The sequence below is a fragment of the Mauremys mutica genome, chromosome 16, assembly GCF_020497125.1.
Source record: "Mauremys mutica isolate MM-2020 ecotype Southern chromosome 16, ASM2049712v1, whole genome shotgun sequence".
NCBI lineage: Eukaryota > Metazoa > Chordata > Testudines > Geoemydidae > Mauremys > Mauremys mutica.
The window spans coordinates 26,718,988-26,739,807 of NC_059087.1; the positions used below are offsets into that span (position 1 = coordinate 26,718,988).

At 50.2% G+C, this 20,820-nt stretch overlaps 1 protein-coding gene across 1 annotated transcript in view; it reads left to right on the forward strand.

The window, feature by feature from the left end:
* Positions 1-472: 472 nt before the first annotated feature.
* RBM19 (RNA binding motif protein 19) overlaps positions 473-20,820 on the forward strand; it is a 112,642-nt gene continuing 92,294 nt past the window's right edge. Inside the window, exons 1-16 of the mRNA XM_044990523.1 lie at positions 473-626; positions 1,726-1,908; positions 2,991-3,122; positions 3,346-3,384; positions 3,996-4,218; positions 5,302-5,585; positions 7,522-7,602; positions 7,960-8,038; positions 8,912-8,983; positions 10,176-10,376; positions 12,316-12,446; positions 12,957-13,078; positions 13,348-13,444; positions 16,435-16,545; positions 18,093-18,293; positions 18,874-18,991. Coding sequence (XP_044846458.1) covers positions 591-626; positions 1,726-1,908; positions 2,991-3,122; positions 3,346-3,384; positions 3,996-4,218; positions 5,302-5,585; positions 7,522-7,602; positions 7,960-8,038; positions 8,912-8,983; positions 10,176-10,376; positions 12,316-12,446; positions 12,957-13,078; positions 13,348-13,444; positions 16,435-16,545; positions 18,093-18,293; positions 18,874-18,991 — 2,110 coding nt within the window. The 5' untranslated portion in view covers positions 473-590. The remainder of the gene's footprint in view (positions 627-1,725; positions 1,909-2,990; positions 3,123-3,345; positions 3,385-3,995; positions 4,219-5,301; positions 5,586-7,521; positions 7,603-7,959; positions 8,039-8,911; positions 8,984-10,175; positions 10,377-12,315; positions 12,447-12,956; positions 13,079-13,347; positions 13,445-16,434; positions 16,546-18,092; positions 18,294-18,873; positions 18,992-20,820) is intronic.

Consider the following 20,820-nt stretch of genomic DNA (forward strand, 5'->3'; position numbering starts at 1 on the left):
GGCCTGTGCCCCCCAGCCCAGCCCAGCCCTGCTCGCTCCCCCCAGCCCGGCCCTGCACGCTCCCCCCAGCCCGGCCTGTGCCCCCCAGCCCTGCTCGCTCCCCCCAGCCCGGCCCTGCTCGCTCCCTCCAGCCCGGCCTGTGCCCCCCAGCCCTGCCCGCTCCCCCCAGCCCGGCCCGGGGTTTGCATCCACCACCGCTCCGGTTTGCGAGGCCCAGGCGCTCCTTGCCCGGACTGAGGCTCCAAGCCCGGCAGGGCTGGGTCCGTTCCCACCCGGCTAAGCAGCTCAGGGCTGCCAGCGCTCCCTGCTGACCGCACCTGGGCACTGCACCCACAGGAGGAGGCGGCCCCCTTCCCAGATTCGCGCGTGCGCATTAACTACCCGGAAGTGGGGGGGACCGACCCTCCCCCCCCCGCAGCGTTTCTCCGTCCCTTGGCCTCCTCGCACGTGCGTGCGGTGCTGCCGTCAGGCCCGTCACGTGACTCGCGGCGGGCAAGATGGCGGCGGCCAGCGGGAGGCGTGAGCGGCTCTGAGCGCGCGGGGCTCCGTCTCTGAGCGGGGAACGGGCGGGCCCGGGGCCCCTCCCCGCCATGTCGCGGCTCATCGTGAAGAACCTGCCGAGCGGGGTGAGTCCGGGGCGGGGGATGGGCGTGATCCGCCTGGGAGGGGCCAGCCGCGGGGTCCCCGCTTGGGGGGGAGGCGGGGGGCGGGCACGGCCCCGAGGGGCTCCCTGCTTGGGGGGGAGGCGGGCGCCGCCCCGAGGGGCTCCCCGCTTGGGGGGGAGGCGGGCGCCGCCCCGAGGGGCTCCCCGCTTGGGGGGGACGGGCATAGCCCTTGGGGGTGGGGAGGAGGAGGAAGGATGGCCGGCTGGCTGTAGTCCTAGGCGGAGGTGGATTGTGGGGAAGGGGTGGACATAGTCTCGGGCCGTGGTCCTACACGCAGAGAGCGGTAGGATGTAGCCCTGGGGCCGAGAGGTGAAGCGAGGGAAGGGTCCAACTTGGGGCGGGATGGTTAGGGTCCTGTGGGGGAGTAGAGGTAAATTGGGGGGTGCAGTTGGCAAGGAGGAAGGGAGAAGGATACAGTCGGGGGGGTGTCCCATGTGTTGCGGTGTGTGGGCTATAGCCGTGGGGGTGGGGGCAGAGGTGAGTTGGGGTATCCCGTATTGGAGAAGGGCAAGGAGAGCTTGAGGCCAGCTTTAAGGTGAGTTGTTTGGGCTGGAGGGACAAGAGCTAGGGGCTGCCCCTAAGTTGCAGGACTAGGGGGCCCAGGTTGGGGATTGCGCTGAAGGGTCTCACTCTCACTGACCATTATGCTAGGATCCTGACCCTGGGCAAGGGGGAGCCTACTTCTTAGGCTGAGTTGTGGAAGTCATGTGGTGGTTGCTGTTTATTCTGGGTCATTGACAGACTTGTGCTTTACAAAGCACCAATGCAGAGCCCCTGCTCTGAAGATCTTGCGTCCGACAGACAGATATAGAGACAACAGGACTGGCTTGCAAACTGAGAGGGAATTTGACTGTTATCAATATAACCTGGGCTTTAATATTAGGGTGATAAGGGCTACAGCCGTGGTGCCCTAAACATTGTGTTTGAGTCATCATAAAGATGAAGCCCAGGTGTCCTTCGACTGAGCTTTTCAGTGCAAAGACTTGTCTATAAACCACCTTCCACCCTTTTGATGTGCTATAAATAATTTGCCTCCCTGATGCCCATCCTCTTTTTGCAGATGAAGGAAGATCGCTTCCGGAAGCTGTTTGCAGCCTTTGGCACGCTGACTGATTGCAGCCTGAAATTCACCAAGGATGGCAAGTTCCGCAAGTTTGGATTTATTGGCTTTAAGTCCGAAGATGAAGCCAAAATGGCAATGAATCATTTCAACAAAAGTTTCATAGACATGGCCAGAATCACGGTGAGTTGGCCTTAAAGTGAAACGTTTGCTTCTTTCTCTGGAAGAAGTTTGCTACTTGATATTATTTTACTCTTTAGGATGAACTAATCGTGTTTGTGTATGTAGAGAAGGAGGGGAGCTTTGCTAAACCCAACTGGCTATACTTCAGTGGTGGAGCCTTGTTTATGGACTCTCAGGCATCCCGGTGACTTGTGTTCGTAATTATCCTGCTCCTGTTCATGGAGCCAGGTTTGATTCCTAGTCTCTTGCTTCTCTCCCCCGCCCCGGGCAAGGGCTAGGAGTACTCTGGAAGCTACACACTAAGGAAAGAGTCCTTTGCCCAGTGTCCGGCCTGAATAAGCAAGCCATGTGCTGGGCAAATATGTGGGAGATAAAATCCTTCCCTTCCTCTGTCCCTGCGAGCCGCAGAGCAGCTGTTGGCTACTTGGGCCCAGTAGCTGGAATATGTTCTCAGGCTCCATACAGGGGTTGGGGACAGGAGGATCTGCCGTGTGGGTACTGCAACGTGATCAACATGGCATTTCCCCAGCATCCTATTTCCCTGCACTCAGTGGGACCATACCAGTTCCTCTGCCAAGGGGAACCACTTCAGCGGTAGGGCATGATCTGCAGCATTTGATCTTCAAGCAGAGGAAGGCAGGTGAAAATCTTCTTAATTTTGGTCAGGTTGATGGTACGGGGAGCCGTCAGACTCAGGTGTGCAATACAAATTGAATCAGTTGAGTTAGTTTGTTCTATTCTTTGCTCCAGCAGTGCTGGTCCAGGCTAGGCTGATTTAAAGTCTCAGATCTCCAGGCTGAAGAAGTGTGTACGCTTCTTAACGTTATTTAAGAAATTTCCATTTTCTCTTGTTCTATGGAGACAGTGCAATGGATGACAGTGAAGAACAGAACAGCTTTTTTGAATATGTCCAAAAATGATTAATATAATTACAGGCTTCCCTCCACTGAAGAGCCATAAACAGATGGTTCTGAATGGGCCCTTAGCATGGTAGCATCTAAGCCTTTCTGCTTGAAATGCAACTGAAATAATAAAAAGTAGGACTTGTTAAAACGGGGCTTCTTGTTGGTGGCTCTCTTCAGGTAGAATTCTGTAAATCATTCGGTGACCCGTCGAAACCCAGAGCTTGGAGCAAACACTCCCAGAAGCCTTCTGCACCAGAGAAACCCACCGATAAGCCCAAAACAAGTCCAGCTCCCACAGAGACAAAGAAAGTAAGTCACACTCACTTTCCTCGGGTATGCGACATGTACATCAGTGACTTTGTCTGGGGAAGTCCACCCTGGTGGCTGCAGCAGGGGTCTGGTATTCGGGGCTCCCGTGTCCTATTCCTGGTTTACCATTCACTTGTGATCTTAGTGAGCGCTTTCTGCCTTTTTCCTGATCTGTATAATGGGGTTCATGGCTATCTGAAAAGTATGTGTTTGCTTCTTTCAGGATAAAAAGAAGAAAAATACAACCGGAAACTTAAAAGAGGTGAGTTGAGAAGAGCAGCATGTGAAAATTGTCATTTGAGAAGGATTTGATATAGAAAGTATGCGGTAGAAATTGCTGAGTAGTCTCTGCATCGATCCTGTTCTCAGAGCCTGGACTTCTGGGGTCTGTTCCCAGCTTGAGCCAGTCACTTGACCTTTCTGCATCTGTTTCCTCATCTGTAAAATAGTGAACTTTGTAGTTGTCTCTGTTGCATGCTTAAAGTGCTTTGACATCCTCAGGTTAAAGGTGCTTTATAGAAGTGCAAATTACTTATTCGACCATTACGAATTTCACTTGTGGCCTCAGTTACTGTCTGCACTTGTGTTTAATTAGTAGCATTATCATTAGGGAGGAGTGCTGCTTCCAAAGCTGTTAATTCAGGTGAGACAGGTGGTTTAACTATGACGTAGCCTGTAACACTGGGTGTAAATTCATGAATGGTGCATGATTGTCCGCATCTCATGGAAGGGAAATCAGCCCTGGCAGGTGAAAAGCAGACTCCTTCCCTTGAGATCATACCTGCGAGGAATTACACAGTGACCCTGATCTAAACTTGGCTACTTGCCCCAGTGTCTGTCTTCACTGCTCATGTGTGTTGTTTTTTCCAACAGCTGGAAGGAGATGAGGCATTCAGAGAATTTTTGGTGGTTCATCAAAAACGGACTCAAGTGGCCACTTGGGCTAATGACACGTTGGCGGAGGAGCCCAAGACTGGGAAATCAAAGCCAGCAGATGATTATCTGAACTTTGACTCGGATGAGTCAGAGGAGCTCAGCGAAGAGGAGGAGGGCAGGGGCAAGCGCCATGAGGAGCAAGAAACCCCAGGCACCAAAAGTAAATTTCTCCTCTGCTCTGTTCATCCCTCTCTTCAATGGTGTACTGATATGGGGCCTGATCCTGAGGTGTGCCGAGCAGCTCCTGGAAAATGCTGTGTGCCCTCAGATCCCGTTGGAGGTGGTGGGAATTGCAGTAGTTCAGCCCCTCACAGGATCGAGCCCTGTATCCCAAAAGAGGAGACACAAACTGCATAGTAACTATGGTTTCAGCATGTTTTATCAGTGTGGGTAACAAAGGGTGAGGCCCTCGGTCCCTCTCCACTGAGCCTGAACAATCTGAACTGCAGACTCCCTGGTTCATCTGTCCAAGTGACTCTCTCACATGCCTCAGTTTCCCCTCCCCTTTGTCCATGTTGTCTGTTTAAATTATGAGCTCTTTGGGTCAGGGATTGTGCGTGTGTCTTATGCCTGTATAATGCCTAGCACTTCAGTGCCTTGGGTGCTGTTGTGATACGGATAACTAGTAATGAAGAACTCATTAACATGCAGAACGTGGGTCTCCAGAGTAGTGTGTGTTTCCATGTCCTTGTGTATTGCTGATCCAACTTTTTAAATAGCAGAGTGTTTTTAGTGCCAGGGAAAGGCTGACAGCCTGGAAAGCCAAAGCCTTCTGTTGATCCCTGTAGGATGAACATTAGCAGAGCAGGATTCTCCCCGCTGTATGGAAAACCTCAGAGGTAGGAGGGAGGTGTTCACATCCAGGGCCTGTTTAGACCTTGGCCTGTCTGCTGAGAGAGTGTAATGCCAGTTGCACCGGTGATTTTTGTGATGGGACCCCCCCTGCTGGGAATCACCAGACCAGCTAATCAATATCACCCAGCAGCCCATTGGATAGTAACAGCTTCTCATCCTTACCAGCTGTGGCTGGATTTGATCACCTGACCTGAGAAGAGGAAAGGGGGTTAGTACTGGGATGTAAAACCTGAGCTAACCTCTGGTGCCTCCTGGGCCTATATGGCATCTGCTCTTGCAGTAGCCCAGCTGGGCAAAGGGCATGTGGGGGCTTGTGGGGCTCCCACTGGGGAAAAGGGGTGTGTGTGCATGCTCAATAGCTAATGCCCATCTCTCTCCTCTCTGGCAGTAAAGAAGAGCCCCAGAGAAAAGGCAGCTGCCAGGACAGAGCTCTCCGATATGGATTACCTGAAATCTAAAGTGGTGAAAGAATCCTCGTCTTCCTCCGAGGAGGAGAGTGAGGCGGACCAGCTGGACAGTGAGCAGCATGAGGGGGGAAGCGAGGATGAGAAGGAGCCGAGCAGCTTGGAAACTATCGGTGCCCAGGGGGAAAAAGGGGCAGAGCTGGCAGGACAGAGCAAAGGGCAGGGGACAGTGGTGGAGAGGAAGAAGAAGAAAGGAGCAAAATTGGAGGTATAACCGAATTAGAGATGGGCCTGAGTTGTAACCCTGGGTGCCAGCTCCCCTGCAGCTTGGCTCTGGAGTTGAACTTGGCAGCTGTTGTTCATCTCCATTCCTACGGGGAGAGATTTCCAAATCTAATGGTCTGTGTCCTCCTGTCCCTCTCGTAACTCTGGGTTTGCAATGAATAATCACCGTACCTATTCTAAATAGATGCATTTGTGAGAGAGGGAGGATGGCCGGGTGACTAGGGACTTGGGAGAAATGGGTTCACGTGTCTTCTCTGCACAGGATGCTGCCAGGAAACACAGGCATGAATGGGGACATCATGGGGAGAGGTGAGCAAGGTCCCCGTTCATTTGAGCGATCTCATAAAGGCAAACACCGTAGTAGCAGCCATTCAGGATGTAGCAGACACAGACGCGAAGTTTTGGGCCTGTGCCTGATTTTAGTCAAACCCAGATATAACACAGTGTATGAGTAGTTTGTGTTTTGGGTTCAGTTCCCTTCTGTGCCACAGACTTCTTGTGAAAACTTGGGCGGGTCACTTAGTGTGTCTGGCTCAGTTCCTCCGCTGTACAATGGGGACAATAGTTACCTACCTCACGGGGGTATTATGAGGTGCTGTGACTGTACATATAAATACCTACGCTTTTGTTTGTGTGTCTCCCCGTTTAGCGTTTTGTTTCAAAGGGGCAGATTTCCATAGTGCTGTCTCAAAATCAGTCCCCTTGGTGGTCAAGTCTGGGGGCAGCGCATGGAGCAATGTGAAAGCAGATGAAATGATTTGACCGTTGAAGGGAATTTAATGGTCCGTTCCCTTACTGTTACATCCTTAGGCTGGCTCAGATGCTCTGAAGTCTTTGGGGATGTAGTTGGAGCCATCTTACCGGCTGCCCTTGCCTAGCCTGCCTCGTTAGTCACAGGATGCCCAGGGCATATGGTCAGGATTACTGCCCTTGGGACTGATTAATCCTGTGTTACTGTCTCGCCCAGGTTGCACTGTAACTGACTAGACATGCTAGCCAAAACTTTGAAAAATGACTAGAGATTTTGGGTGCCTGACTTGACCGACCTTGAAGAGGCCTGAATTTTAGAGGATGGGTGCTTGGTGCGCTCTGAAATGTGGAGCCCTTTAAGATGTCTCACATACAGTTGGCCACGTGGAATCGTCAGCTGTTTTATGAACACTGTGGCACCTGTGACTTTCCCTGACTCTGGGGGCTGTGTCTCTAAGTACCCGAGCAAGGAACAGGCAGAAACCGGGAACTAGTTCTCTGCATGCAGGCTCAGGCCTTTGACCCTGAATAAGGCAGGAACCTCATGGAGCAACAGAGCTGCAGGCCAAACTAGGGCAGGTGCTGTGTGTATGTGGGATCTGTTAGACCCACTGGAGGGCTGAAAGCTTGAGGCTCTCTAAGGCAGGGCTTGAAAAACCTACTGGCCTGCCAACTAGCCACATCTACTTGTCAGAAGTGTATATAAAAGGTGAGGTGGAGATCCAGGGGTAACCCATTTATGTGAATCCCAGCCCTTCCTTCTCCAAGCTTGTGGGAGTCCCTGATTGCTGTCCAAGGGTGGAAGGGGTGTTCGTCTGTCTTCCATATCCCATGTGTGCCCATCACCGTAGTATCTCAGTGCCTAACTGAACCCTAACCCCACCTCCGGCTGTTGGAAGGGACGAAGCGCAGTCCCTCTCTGTTTCCACCCTATCCGAGTCTCCTGACTCTGTATGTGAGGGGTGGGAGTGAGTCATCTGTTACTCAGTCCTTTCCCCAGCCTCCTGCTTGCTGGTAAGACTAGTTCTGTGGCATCAGGCCTCCATCTCTCCCATCTTTACACTGTGCTGCTGGCCACGGTTGTCTGTTGGTCTGGAAACTGTTCCAGCTCAAACCTCTTGCCAAGGGTGACTTTTCAAATGTTGTCTCTCACTTTTTCCTCTGTCCAGCTGAAGAATCAGGCCAACTCCAACGTAGCCACCACGCCGTATACAGTGAAGCTGCGCGGTGCCCCTTTCAATGTCACTGAGGTATGTTCCCTGCCATCGCGGCCTTACTGCTCCCTCGTTTAGGGCTTAAATCGTGCTTGCAACAGGGAAGAGAACGATTGTCCTTGGATTCCCAAGGTCTACCATTCAGCAGCCAGCAACTTAAACCAGCACGTATTGTGCAGGGGCTTCTAGGTATCTGCAAGTTAATGGGTTAGTTATGAGAATGGAATCTGGCTTGGTATGTTCAGACTGTAGAGGGTCCCTGGGACTCTAAGTCTGTCCCTGACTCTGTTTATGAAAGGTTTTTGTAGGGTCTACTCAGCATTTGTAACATTTACAAAAGTAGGCCCCTGAAATCTGCCTGACTTGCTAAAGTTCTTGTTTTCCTCTTTGCAGCAAAACGTTCGAGAATTCCTCCTGCCCCTGAAGCCGGTGGCAATCAGGATAGCAAGAAACGTACATGGGAATAAGACAGGTACTGGCTGCGGGGGTTTGTGCGTTGTGGGTGCAGGAGACAGCAGAGATGTCGTTAGGAATGCTCTTTCCGTGCCGGCCTTTGCTGTCTCCTGTACCTGTGGTTCCAAATCGCTATGAATTGCCCCATTTCTCATACTCAAAGGAACTTGATGTTGCTCTAGTCTCCTTACCTTAGAATGGAGTTATGAGGAGTGACCCGTAAAAATGGTGTCCTACAGCTCTGTTCCTTGGCTGCAAGGGGCCACTTTGGTTTGCTTTGCTGAGCAGTGGGATTTATTGCTTTCTACAACTCCAAGCTCTGCAGTGCAAACTGGGAGATGGCTTCTGTTCTGGTTCATGCATCTTCTGTAGAACTGGTAACCAAATTCCAGTTAGACGTCCTTTACCTTGAGGTTCAGCTCTTAACCACACCTGGAACCGAGTTGGGTCATGGTTATTGGTGCTGGTGCGTGGACCAGAAGGGACACAAAATGAGTCCAGGGCTACTAGTGTGTTTCCAATGTGTATTGTTTTCTTTTCATAACCTTAGGGGGGTGCATCTTCTATCCTGTCATTAATTTGAGGCATGTAAAAACACATGGGGTGTAGCTGCCAAATCAGTTTAAGACCATTTACATACACGCAAGCAAGAACAAAAGTCACCTTAAACAATCATTTTTCTTTAATGAAGGATCCCTTCCTGTCTCAGATCTGATAGTTGTTTTCAGCCAGAGTCAATCTGTAATGGGAGCTACACACGTGTTATGGAGAGCTAATACAGAAAAAGCTGGCATTAGGTTGTGCTTAACTGGCTAGTTAGCGCCCGTGTGTGTGTACGTACGCACATCCGCATACCCCATGTGGTGCTCAATTGAACCTGATTTCCTTCCAGGTTACGTCTTTGTTGATTTCAACGGCGAGGAAGAAGTACAGAAAGCCTTGAAACGAAACAAGGAATACATGGGTAAGGGTGGCTTGTAGGTCTTCGTTACGGACTCTCTTGGGTTTGTGGGTGTTGTGATGCTCTGCTGTAGGCCCTGTTTGCTGCTAAAGTGTCAAGTGGATTCTGGTCTGTCTCTTGATTTTGTTCTGGCAGGAAATGATGTCGATCACGCTCGCAGGCCAAAAGCAGAGAGCAGCATGATCTGCAAACCTGAGTCTGTCGCTCAGGTTCATTAAAGAACCAAATGCTAAACTGTCGCAACCTAACCAAGTAGTATGGGGTTGGGAGAGCAGGGCATGTCATAAATAAGCTGTCGGACTCTGGCCCACATTGGTATTGGCTGAAAGCTGTCATCATCTGCTGACTGGCAGGCCTCTGTGAACCAAGTTAGTGCATTTCAGTCCAGTAGCCACAGCACAAAAGCCACTCTCTCAGTTGGGAGTCTAAGCAGAGAGGTCAAGGATTGGCTGGGTCTTGAGGACTTTTCCCTTGCTGAATGCTGCAAGCTCACTTTCAAAGTCACTTCACTGGTATCTCAAAAACTTCAGTGCTCTGTGATCAGAAGCAGTGGGCAAGAAACGAGGAATTCTGTCTTCTCATACTAAATGACACTGAGATGGGTACCATAGAAGCAGCTACAGTAGAACTGACTTGTTAACATGCAGCACTTTTGTAGCTCCTGGTGTTAGGCCAAAGCTCTGTTATGCACCTGGAAGAAGTGTCTTGGTCGTTCCATTTGTCTGAAACCTGAAAACTATGATTAAAACCTGGCTGGGCTGGCACAGTGGCTTAGTGCTGGAGCCCTGTGTTCAAATCCTGCTCTTATCCCAGTCCTCAGTGAAAGCCGGTCCTATATTGCAAACCCATTATTGCGTGGATGCCTAGGACTGGACTGGAGAGGGGTCATGAGAACTGGAATTCGCTGCCCTGACTCTGTGAGGCATCTAGCCAGTGGTGTTGCACTCATTTTGAGGAGCACCATGCTCTCCCAAAAACATCATTAACATTCTTCTCACAGAGATGGGGTGGGCTGAATTCATGGGCGGGGGGGCATTCCACAGGAGGTCAGTGGAGTTTTGCCAGCTTACATCGGCCATACATTTGGCCCGGTATCTTTAGAGGTGACCATGTTTTCAGTGTCTGGGCTCAGGTCCGGCGGAGGCCTTTGGAAGTGCCTGAGATGTAATGTTCCCCTCTGCCTTGTGTGCGGCAGGTGGGCGCTACATTGAGGTGTTCCGAGAGGAGAGTGGGCTGAAGATGAAGCTCACCCGGAAGGGCGAAGACCAGCCCTGGCAAAGGAGGAAGAAGGCTGATGAGGAAGAGGAGGACCTCTCGGAGTCTGGGAGACTCTTTGTCAGGAATCTCCCTTACACCAGCACGGAGGAGGACTTGGAGCAAATATTTTCCAAATATGGTAGGTAATGGAGCTCCACTCAGCCTCCTTCTTCCCCCCCGGCAGTCTGAGGGCTAATCATCTTGCCTGGCTTTTAGTGCTTATTTGGATGCAGGGAAAGAGAGGGCTGTGGCACTCGCTCAGCCTGCAGATGCCCAAATACTACAGGGATGGGCACCATTTTAAAACTAAATCTTTAAGTGGAACCCATTTCAAAACTCTCTGTCATGTTTGACCTCCTGGTTGGCAATCTCTGTATGGAGGCCAGCTATAGAGGAGGCCCGCTAGGCTGAATTCCCTTCCACCTCCAGGACATCTCCTCCTAGCTCAGGGTTGAGTAGGATTTATGGAGCCCCAGTGTGCCACTGGAAGAGAGAAGATTGGGTGATGAACTGCCTCCCCTTCTGGCCCCAGATAGATCTGGCTGGTCTGTAAGTTGCCTAGTCTATGCAGGGCATCAAGAGGCCCCGTTGCTCATGTCTAGATGCCTGGGGAATCAAGGCACATTGCTAGTGGGGATGTTACTCCTGGGGCAATTCTGCACCACTGCGTGTGTGCAGAATTTATGTCCCCTGCAGATTTCCTTGCTTCCCTGCAGAAAAATGACTTTCTGATGGGGAAGCAAAAAGAAGCCACAAGAGTGGTCATGTGACTTTCCCCAGCAGTGTGTTTCGGGTTCCCGGGGCAGCTGGCAGAGAAGTAAATCACTGTGGGGCAGAGAGCGGGACTGGGGAAGATCTGGCTGGTGGCTTCTACCCTGCACCTGGCTCAGCTGCTGGGCTGGGGAGGACGGGACTTCCTCTTTCCCTGCTTGGCATCCGGGGCCAGGTCAGACTCACCCCCAGATTTCTCCCCTGGTTGCAGGAAGCTCTGCAAACTCTCTTACCCCTCTGCTTCCTGCACCCATTGCTCCTCAGCTGCAGGGAGGGGGTTCCCTGTACAGGGAGCTGCTCCCCCATCTGCCCAACCCCTGTGCGTCCAGACCCCCTCATACCCAACCTTCCTGCTCAGCCTCACTCCCCTGCACTGAGAACCCCTGTGATGAGCCCCACTCCCCCTGCACCCCGATGAGCCAGCCGCATCCCCACCAGTTGCACCTGGATCCCCACCCCACTGAGTCCCACTCCCCCAGCATCTGGACCCGCCACTGAGCCCCCCCCACCTCCCTCCCAAGCCCTCTGCCCCATACACCCAGAGTGCCCCCGCCCCCCCCCCCGCTGAGTCCCAACCACCTTCACCTGGACCCCCTGCAGAGTCCTATTACCATGGCATCCAAAAGCCCCAACAAGCCCCTGATCCTCCTCACACCCGGATCCCCCACTGAGCCGCCCACACCCAGATTGCCCCACCCAGAACCCTCTCATCCCACACCTGGATCCCCCCACACTAAGCCCCTCCACACTTGAATCCGGCCTTGCTGAGCCTGCCTGCCTGCACCTGGTGCACCTGGCAAGGAGGGGCAGGGTCCTGGGGTGTTTCTGGGGCAGGCCTGGTCCTTGCACTGTATCGGTTGGGTGCAGCCTCATTGCTGAGTCCGTGTCCTGGGGGAGTGGGGGCGGAGATGTACAGTGATCTCCCACCTCTGGGCAGCCAGTGGCCTGTGCTCCTCAATGCCATGCTGCAGTCTCCACATTTCTTTGACAAATAAAATTTGCCGAATTTTAAAATACTGTGTGCAGAATTTTTGGCACAGAATGCCCTCCGGAGTAGGATGTGGGGGAAGTTGGTATTCCTGCTGGCTTGTACCAACTTGGTAAATAAAGGTTTCCGTATCCATGCAGTCAACCCTTGGGCAGGCCCAGATTCCCTGAACACACATCTCCTTGCACGTGCTAAGCTGATCCAACTTTCATGGCTTCGTTCCATCAGCTGGGCTCCTACAGAAGACACCAGCTCAGAACCCTGCTCTGCAGTGCCTGAGAAGGGGGCATGTCTCATGGAAAGGATTTGCCTTTTGCAGGTCCCCTGTCAGAGATCCATTTCCCCATAGACAGTCTGACCAAGAAACCCAAGGGATTTGCCTTCATCACCTACATGATCCCGGAGCATGCAGTGAAGGCCTTCGCAGAAGTGGACGGGCAGGTGTTTCAGGTACAGTAACTTGCCTGCATGGTTAGGTTGCTGGGGAGGGGATGTTGGTTCATCAGGATTATTGCCAGAAGGTCAAATGCTGATGGTGGTGCCACTGTGCGCCGCTCAATGGGATGCTCAGTGCACTGAGGAATAGAGTGCTGTTAAGATGGGAAGGGCTAGGCCAGCAGTGTAGCAGCACCAGTTTGCGTGGGTCAGTGGGTTCCGAAAACTCCAGGCTGCTGCTAGCTCGGTGCCTTGCAGAGATCATATGCTGTTACCAGAGGGAAAGAGTTTGGAGTTCATTGATCTTTCAAACTCCCTGTTGGGCTGCTCTGGTGAGTTGCATTGATGCCAGCCTGGAGCGGCAGAGAAGGAAGGGGAGGTCCTCCCAGGTCAGGTTGAAAGGCCATTGTGGGAGGAAGTTGCATGGGAGTGTTGCACTGACTAGTTCAGCTGACCTTGAGGCAGTGAGACGCTTTTGTGAATGTGGCTTCAGAGGCACTAGGTCTTATGCTGTCTGTCTCCTAGGGCAGGATGCTGCATGTGTTACCCTCCACCATAAAGAAGGAAGAAGGGGAGAACCTAGATGCTGAAGGACCCTCTTCCTACAAGAAGCAGAAAGAGTCCAAGGACAAAGCAAATAGTGCCAGGTACAGAGGGGAGCAGGGTCACACAGCAGGAGCCTTTTCTTTTAATATGGCACTAACTGCAGAATTCCCCTTTGGGACCAGAATTGAAATGTGGGCGGCTTCTCTAGAGGGTGCATTAAGGAACAGGGCCAGGAAAATTACTTGTTACGTTGCCCCTTCCTTGACTCTAGTGTCCTCGCATCTTCTCTCTCACTCTGAGGCAGATGCCGGTTGGAAGGTGTGAATGATCTTACGATTTAGGCATCTTATTTTATTTCCTCTGCCTCTAGCTCTCACAACTGGAACACGCTGTTCATGGGCACGAACGCTGTGGCAGATGCAATCGCACAGAAGTACAATGCCACCAAGAGCCAAGTGCTTGATGACGTGAGTTGGATTCTAGCTGGGGAGCAGCGTTTCAGTCTGTGGATGGAAGCGTGTGGCCTGCAGCTTAAAGGCTGCTGCTTTGGGTGTCTTTCTTCGAAGGGTCTTAGCACACCTCTTGATACCACGAACTACATTCCCCTTAGTACACGTGGCCATGGAATGCAGGGTGGATTTGATTTAAATCAAATTGATTTAAATCACTAGTTAGGAAGACTCGATTTAATCATGGATTTCTACATAAAAGTGCATTCTTGTATTAAGGTTATAACAATGAACATAGTCTTCACAGCTCAGAGATAGATGTAGGTTTCATTTTTAGAAGGTACACGCTGTACATTTTTCAAGTGATTTATTTTGAAAACTTTTCAAATCAGTTTTACAGCTATATCAGAAAATAAATGATTGGTTATTTCATTTACCAAAGGTAATTGAAGCAGATATTTATGTAGTCACTGGGAGGTGAACTATCTCCAATTCAACAGGTTAATCATTAATATTCGGAGGATTTTCTTGCCATGCTATATTACTAGGAGAACATCACCAGACAGACATTTCTATTGTTTTGTTTAACTAAAACAACAATGTTATGTATTCTAGATTTTTTTAACAACAAACATAATATTTTAACAAAACAAGCATATGAATTTTTGAATTTAAACATTCAAGTTTTTTTAAATCAGATTTGTTTTTGTTTAAATTGTTTTTAACTAAAATAGCTAAAAGAAATATTTTTTTTTTAAAAAACCAACAAACTTTTTAAAAAAACAACCACCACCATTTTTGCGTTAACAAGCATGTTATCTCTGGAGACACAAATCCATAGTTTGAGAACTGCAAAACTAAGCATCTCTGATGGTATCTTCTAGACTGAGCACTGAGTCCCATTGGGTAGATAGAAAGATTAACCTAAATAATCTATACAGAAGCCCCTGGAACTCCATAAGATTGGGTCCCTAATCCATGAACTATTGGAATTCATTTACAAAACTTTTCTTAAATATTACATGAATATGTTGTCTCGTACTATAGAATTTATAATCCCTATTCCATGATGAGATACATTATAGCTCAAAAGTATCTTAATTAAAATTATCTTTAGATAGGTTTTTTCCCTCAAAAAGCATTTTATCAAAAAAAATCAATGATTTAAATACAATTTTTTATTTTTTTTTTAAATCACTGATTTTTATCCACCCTGGTGGAGTGGCTCTTGCTGCATCTCAGGTTATATCTAGACTCTTAGCTCTTTTGGCTGCATGGAGCCGTCAGAGTGTGACCCCAAGTGCTGCTGTCGTAACTCGGCACTAACAACTAGGTGTGGGCGGTATCTGGGAGTTCCTCTGAATGGGGGTCTCTTGCAGAGTGCTAAATGGAATACAAGGTATATCCAGGCATCTGGTTCATCCAAGGCAGCTCTTTTCACTGAGCAGTGCCCGACATTCCTTCCTGTTCTCTGGGGCGGGGGTTTCAGTAGCACTCAGCATTGGCCTAACGCTGCTCCCATTGAAGTCAATGGGAGTTTTATCGTTGAGGTGGATGGGAAGCCGAGTTAGGTGGATGCTTGGTGCGTTTGAAAATCCCGCTGTGAGTGGTAAGTGGGAGGTTGCAGCAGGGTGCTAGGCGGGTCCCAGTGGTGAACAGGGGGGAACAGGCAGGCTTCGGCCAGGTGGATCAGACTCCAGTTCAGGAAGCAGGAGCCCCCTCTCTCAAGCAGGTGGCATGTGGTTTCTACCCTCATCTCTAGGCTAAATGAGGGCATATTGGGGAGGAGTTAACGAGTCTTACAGCGAGTGTCTCAGGCTTTAAAAGGAGCAAGTATGTTTCACAAAAATCATTCCTGGCTCTTCCTGCATAATTGGAGCAGTATTCACGTGTGCCAGCCTTTCACCTTGGAAGATCTGCAGTATAGTCCACTGAGGTCAGAAGTGACATGCGTGTGAAGTCTCCATCTCATTACTATGGAGCAGTGGTACCAAGCACCCAGTGGCTGGGCTGGGTCTGGTCCCTGTATGCACATTGTCCAAACCACGTGACTTGCATTCTGTAGAATCTGACTGCTTTTATTTAATACACAAGTAGCTCCTAGCTCTTGTGTGAAGAAGAGAGCCTGTTGGATGTGATGGATGTAATGCTGGTTTAGGCAGCATGGCACAAATTTCAAGGTGTGCCCTGCTCAGGTCACTATATTCACGTTAACTCTGAAACCTAATGAGAGATCAAAGGGCAGCTATTCAGATAACTTAAGTGCACAAGTATAGTAGAATCCCTATTTGAACTAATTGAGGGTTGAGGAGTTCATAAAACGGAAGATCTCAAAGTTACAGTTTGTACAGTGCAAAGCAATTTTCAGTGCATTGACAGCATCAGAATGTGCAGGGATGTCGTCTTGTTCTTCATTAACATCACTTTTGTTGTGTGATGATTTTTTTTTTTTTTTTCGCCCCATGGGGAAAAATGGTTCCTATAACTGGTCATTCATAACACCGGTGTTCGTAAAATCCAGGCTGTATTGCATGTGCCTGATTTGCTTCACAGTTACTGCAGTTGTGTGCTCATATTTACACACAAGTGGCCAAGTAGACACCAGCTGAAATAGCTATGCTCCTAAAACCACCCTACATAACACTTTACTGCTGCATTCAGCCCCATTCTTTTCACTCGCTGAGGATTGAATCGTGCCCTTGTTACAAGGGGTGGAATTCCCATGGGAGTTGCATCTGCGTAACAGCACGGAATGTGGACCTAAAAGCTGAGTTATGGCCTACGAGTCATCAGCTAACCTCAGGGTGACGTCCTGGCTTGACTGAAGTCAGAGGAGCCAAGATTTCATCCTCTGTCTGTATGCAAACCTCCAGTTAGGCCAGAGTCTGAGTGGCCTGGGTGTTGCAGGTGCTCGATACCTCTCTAGTTTAGGCCTGTTATTACCAGCGTAGTTTATGCTCCCGACTTCATCACTCTGTGGATTTAACCACTGTTGCTCTCATTTGCAGGAGGGCAAAGGCAGCGTGGCCGTGAGGGTAGCTCTGGGTGAAACCCAGCTAGTCCAGGACGTCCGCCAGTTCCTGATCGACAATGGAGTCAGCCTGGATTCCTTCAGTCAGGTGAGGCACTTCAGTAGCTCCGGCTCAGCAGAGACCCTGCTCGCTGCAGGCTTATTTCTTCTCAGGGGGTCGGGCGTTCAGGAGAGAGTGTTGCAGGGTAATGGCGTGGGGGTGCTCTCTGTATAGGACTGGGTCACTCATCTATAAAAACTTGAACGGTGAACAGCAGAGAGAACGGTCTGTACATTGGCAGTCTGCTCCTGGCTTAGCGGGCAAGCTGGGTGCAAAGAGGATTGGGAACATTGGCCTTTCAGCTCTCTTGATCACATGGTGCACATGAAGCGTGAGGCTCCTTCCCCGCCTGACATCCCATTGTTTCCTAGTGCTTAGTCCTTTCAGTGCCATGGCTGGATGCTGAGGAAAACCCTAAACTTTGGAGTCAGTGGCACTAAGATTTGGGATGTTTCTTCTCCAACTTCTAGGGAAGGTGAACACATTTGACCTGGCTCCTTTCAGCCTCCTGTCTCTCTAGAAATCTCCCTTCAGGGCTTTTCAGTCTGCTTGTGTTCTCCTCCGGGAGGTCTTGTGGGGGAGGGATAGCTCAGTGGTTTGACCATTGGCCTGCTAAACCCAGGGTTGTGAGTTCAATCCTTGAGTGGGGGATCTGGGGCAAAAATCTGTCTGGGGATCAGTCCTGCTTTGAGCAGGGGATTGGACTAGATGACCTCCTGAGGTCCCTTCCAACCCTGATATTCTGTGATTCTGCAGCTCCATCAGAAGCCTCAGGATAATCTCAGAGATTCTGAGATGCTTGAGTATAAAAATGTAAACTACAAAGTCCCTACTCCATTTTTTTCTGGTTTTCTGTTTCACAGATACCGATTTTGTGTTTTATTTATTTTTTTGGTCCAGTTTTGAGTCGAGTAAAAACAGCCATGTCTGAAATTGGTGCTAGACTAGAATAACCGGCACAGCATCTTTGCATGCTAAACGTCCCTGTGCACAGATCTCATCAGCACAGCTCCGAGGATAGGGTTTCCTGGCTGACGGCTGGTGCAGGACAAGCTGAACAATCACAGCTCATTAATAGTTCTCATCCTTCCCTCTCCAGCCCTTAATATCCATGTGTAAGTGTTAAATAATCAGTTTAGGGTTATGTACTATCTTCTCCCCACCCAAATGGTGGGGGGTTGATCGTGATCCCCTCAACTCTCATTGAAGTCAGTTGCTGAGATTGCTCAGCACCTTGCAGGATTGAACCCTAAATGTGCAGGACTAGATTCACCCACCACAGAAATGCGCCCAGCCTGGAGTGGGATGTGGCAGCTGTTTGAATGCACGCAGCAGTACGAAGCTAGCTGAGCTGCAAATGGAGAGCAGCAGTGGATGTGAATGTATTGTACCGTTGGGAACTGATGCCTGGCCCGTGAGTGAATGGAGTTTGTCTATTGGGCCTGCTTTTCAGATGTCAGGAAGGGCGTTTTACACGGCTCTTTGTGGCTTTGCAGTGTATCCTGGAAGCATATGAAATGGAGCAGGGGGCCCCAAAGTCTCAGACCCCTTATAAGAATCCTCCTCTGTGTTGTTCCCCCTCCCCCGTCTTTCAGGCTGCTGGAGAACGGAGTAAAACTGTGATCCTAGTGAAGAACCTCCCTGCCGGCACTAAAGTGGTGGAGCTGGAGGAGGTCTTTGGCCCATATGGCAGCCTCGGGCGAGTGCTGCTCCCGGAAGGCGGGATCACAGCCATTGTGGAATTCTTGGAGCCCACGGAGGCCAAGCGAGCCTTCACCAAGCTGGCCTACTCCAAGGTAAGCCTGGGAATAGCAACGTGCATCATCTAATGTGGAACTCGCATTTCGGGATAAGGGATCCAGGCTAGGCAGGCTAATGCAAATCCACCCTCTTCTCTGTCCCAGCGTTGGCACTTTGAGAAGCCAGGTAGGGATAATTAGGTCAGGGATCAGTATCTTAAAGCCTCAGATGTAATCGTTAGTAATCAAATTCAAAAGGGTGCATGTTCTTGCTTAATGTGGAGGGGCTGAAGGAAGCAATCTCTAGAAGTGGGGAGAGGATCAGGGCACTTTTAGGAGAATAAAATCCCCCCATGTTGCTAGCAAAAGTCACCGCTGTTAGCAACGCGCAGCGTAAAGTGTAGTTATAAAAAATCTCCGCTGTTTCCTGGGCCTTCGGTACTGTTCAAACTCAGCCCTAGAGAAGGCTGCTGAACCCCCAGTGAGAACACACCCTGTGGGGAGAGCACGCGGCTGTGCCTTTAACCGCCAAACAGCTCCCATCTCCTGTAATATGTCCCCTGAGAAGATAGAAGGGAAGAAGGTAGTCACTTCTTCCCTGTCTTGTAGACGTTCCTTGTGTCTGTCACCCTTGCAGTTTCAGCACGTCCCTCTGTATCTCGAGTGGGCTCCCATGGGTGTCTTTTCCTGCCCACCCCCTGAGAAGAAACAGCCTGAGATTCCAGGAGAGGAAGGAGAAGCCAGGCTGGGAACTGGTAAGAATTTTGACTTGGGGGAGGAGTATTTACTGTAGTGTGTGTGATCCTGCTCTTCCTGTAGAGCAGTGGATGAGAACCTCTGCCTTACCTGAAGTCCCCTCTTGAAGTTGCTTTGAGGATTGTGTGTCTAGAGATGAGCAGAGCTTCTCTTCCCCCATCATTCTCGACTGCTGACATGGGAAAGCCGCCATCTCTAGATCTAAGCAATACAGCAGTGCACTTGCTTGCTGCTGCCATTCTCTCCCTTGGGTTTTTGGAAGCCAGTGCTGGTGTTGGAAATGGGGTTAAGATTTGGCGCACTAGCGGGGTTCAATTGGTGTGAGGTCAGACGAGTGAATAGAACCAAGCTATTAAGCAGTGCGGGAGAATGATTGTGGCTCAGAAATGCAGGGGCAGCATTATTAATTTGCGTTGCCATAGCACCCAGGGGCCCTCATCACAGACGAAGACCACATTGTGCTAGGTGCTGGACAAGTGCACAACAAAAATACAGTTCCTGACACAAGTGGCTTACCATTGAAGTACAACGTAAGAGGCAACAGATGGCTATTGACGTGCTGGGGAGTACAAGTGAACACTGAGACAGTGTTGGGCAGCGTGAGAGGTAGAGGTCTGTGCACACCAACAGCCTGACCATTGCCATGTTTTGCGTAGTCATCCTGACAGAGGAGGGGTCTGGAGGAGGGTAATGAGGTAGGTGAGCCGATGTTTATGAGCAGCGCCTCCCAAGCATACGGAATAGTGCAGGAGAAAGCACAGAGGGGTTTGAAAATTTAAAAAGTGGGCAGTGGAGGGTAGCCTTATGGGCCGAGTATCGCCAGCTCAGCAGCAAATGAGACCCTATGAAGGGCCTTGAAAGTGATGCTTGTCTTTGATGCGACAGAGAAGGGGGAGCCAGTGGAAGGATGCAAAGCCAGTGGAAGGATGCTGACAGAGTCAAAGCGATGGGCTAGGGAAATGATCTTTAAGCTGCATTCTGAATGACGGCGAGCGGGGATTTGTCAAGGCCAGAAAAGGATGCTCTAGGAATCAAGCCGCGGGGTGATGAGAATTTTGTAACTTTGTGCATGGATAAGAGGGGCCGTATGGTAGAGGTGTTATGCCCAAAGAATAGGCAAGATTTAGATGCAGCCTGGATGCAAGGCCCTCGAGAGAGGTCTGAGTCGAAGATGACACTCAGATTTCAGGTCTGGATGGTGGTATCCTGTCGTTGAGAAAGGAGGTAGCGAGGAGGGCTTGCAGGGGAAGATTAGGAGCTCGGGCTTAGCCATGTTTTGCTTGAGCTGGTGTCTAGAGATTCATGAGGCAGTGTCAATGGCAGGCTGAGTTTTTAGTCTGGACAGGAGTCCGGTCTGGAGTGAAGAGATATCTCTGAGTTGTCAGCACAGAGGTAGGCGTTGAATTTGTGTTTGCCAATCAGATTACCCAGAGATGAGGTGCAAAGGGAGAGGAGGAGAGGACCAAAGACAGCCCTGAAGAACCCCCACGGGGAGTTGAAGGGTGGATGAGGAGGATCCCCCAAGGAACACGCTAAAGGAGTGATTAGAGAGGTAGGAGAGGACAGAGTCACGGAAGCCAAGGGAGGACAAGACTTCAAGAAGAGCACAGATGGCTGCCAGGTTGAGAAGGATGAGGATGAAAAATTCGATAGGATAGAGAAAGAGGAGGCAGTGAAGAGATGCAAAGAGAAATTGCTTGCTTAGACTTTCCCCTTATTTACCCTTAACGCAAATGCAGTGTGGACCCAGAAAACGCGCCTCTTGCTTGGTTGCAATAATTTTTATGCTTCGTGTGCTTTAGTATCAGTACTGGTGTCAGTTCCAAAA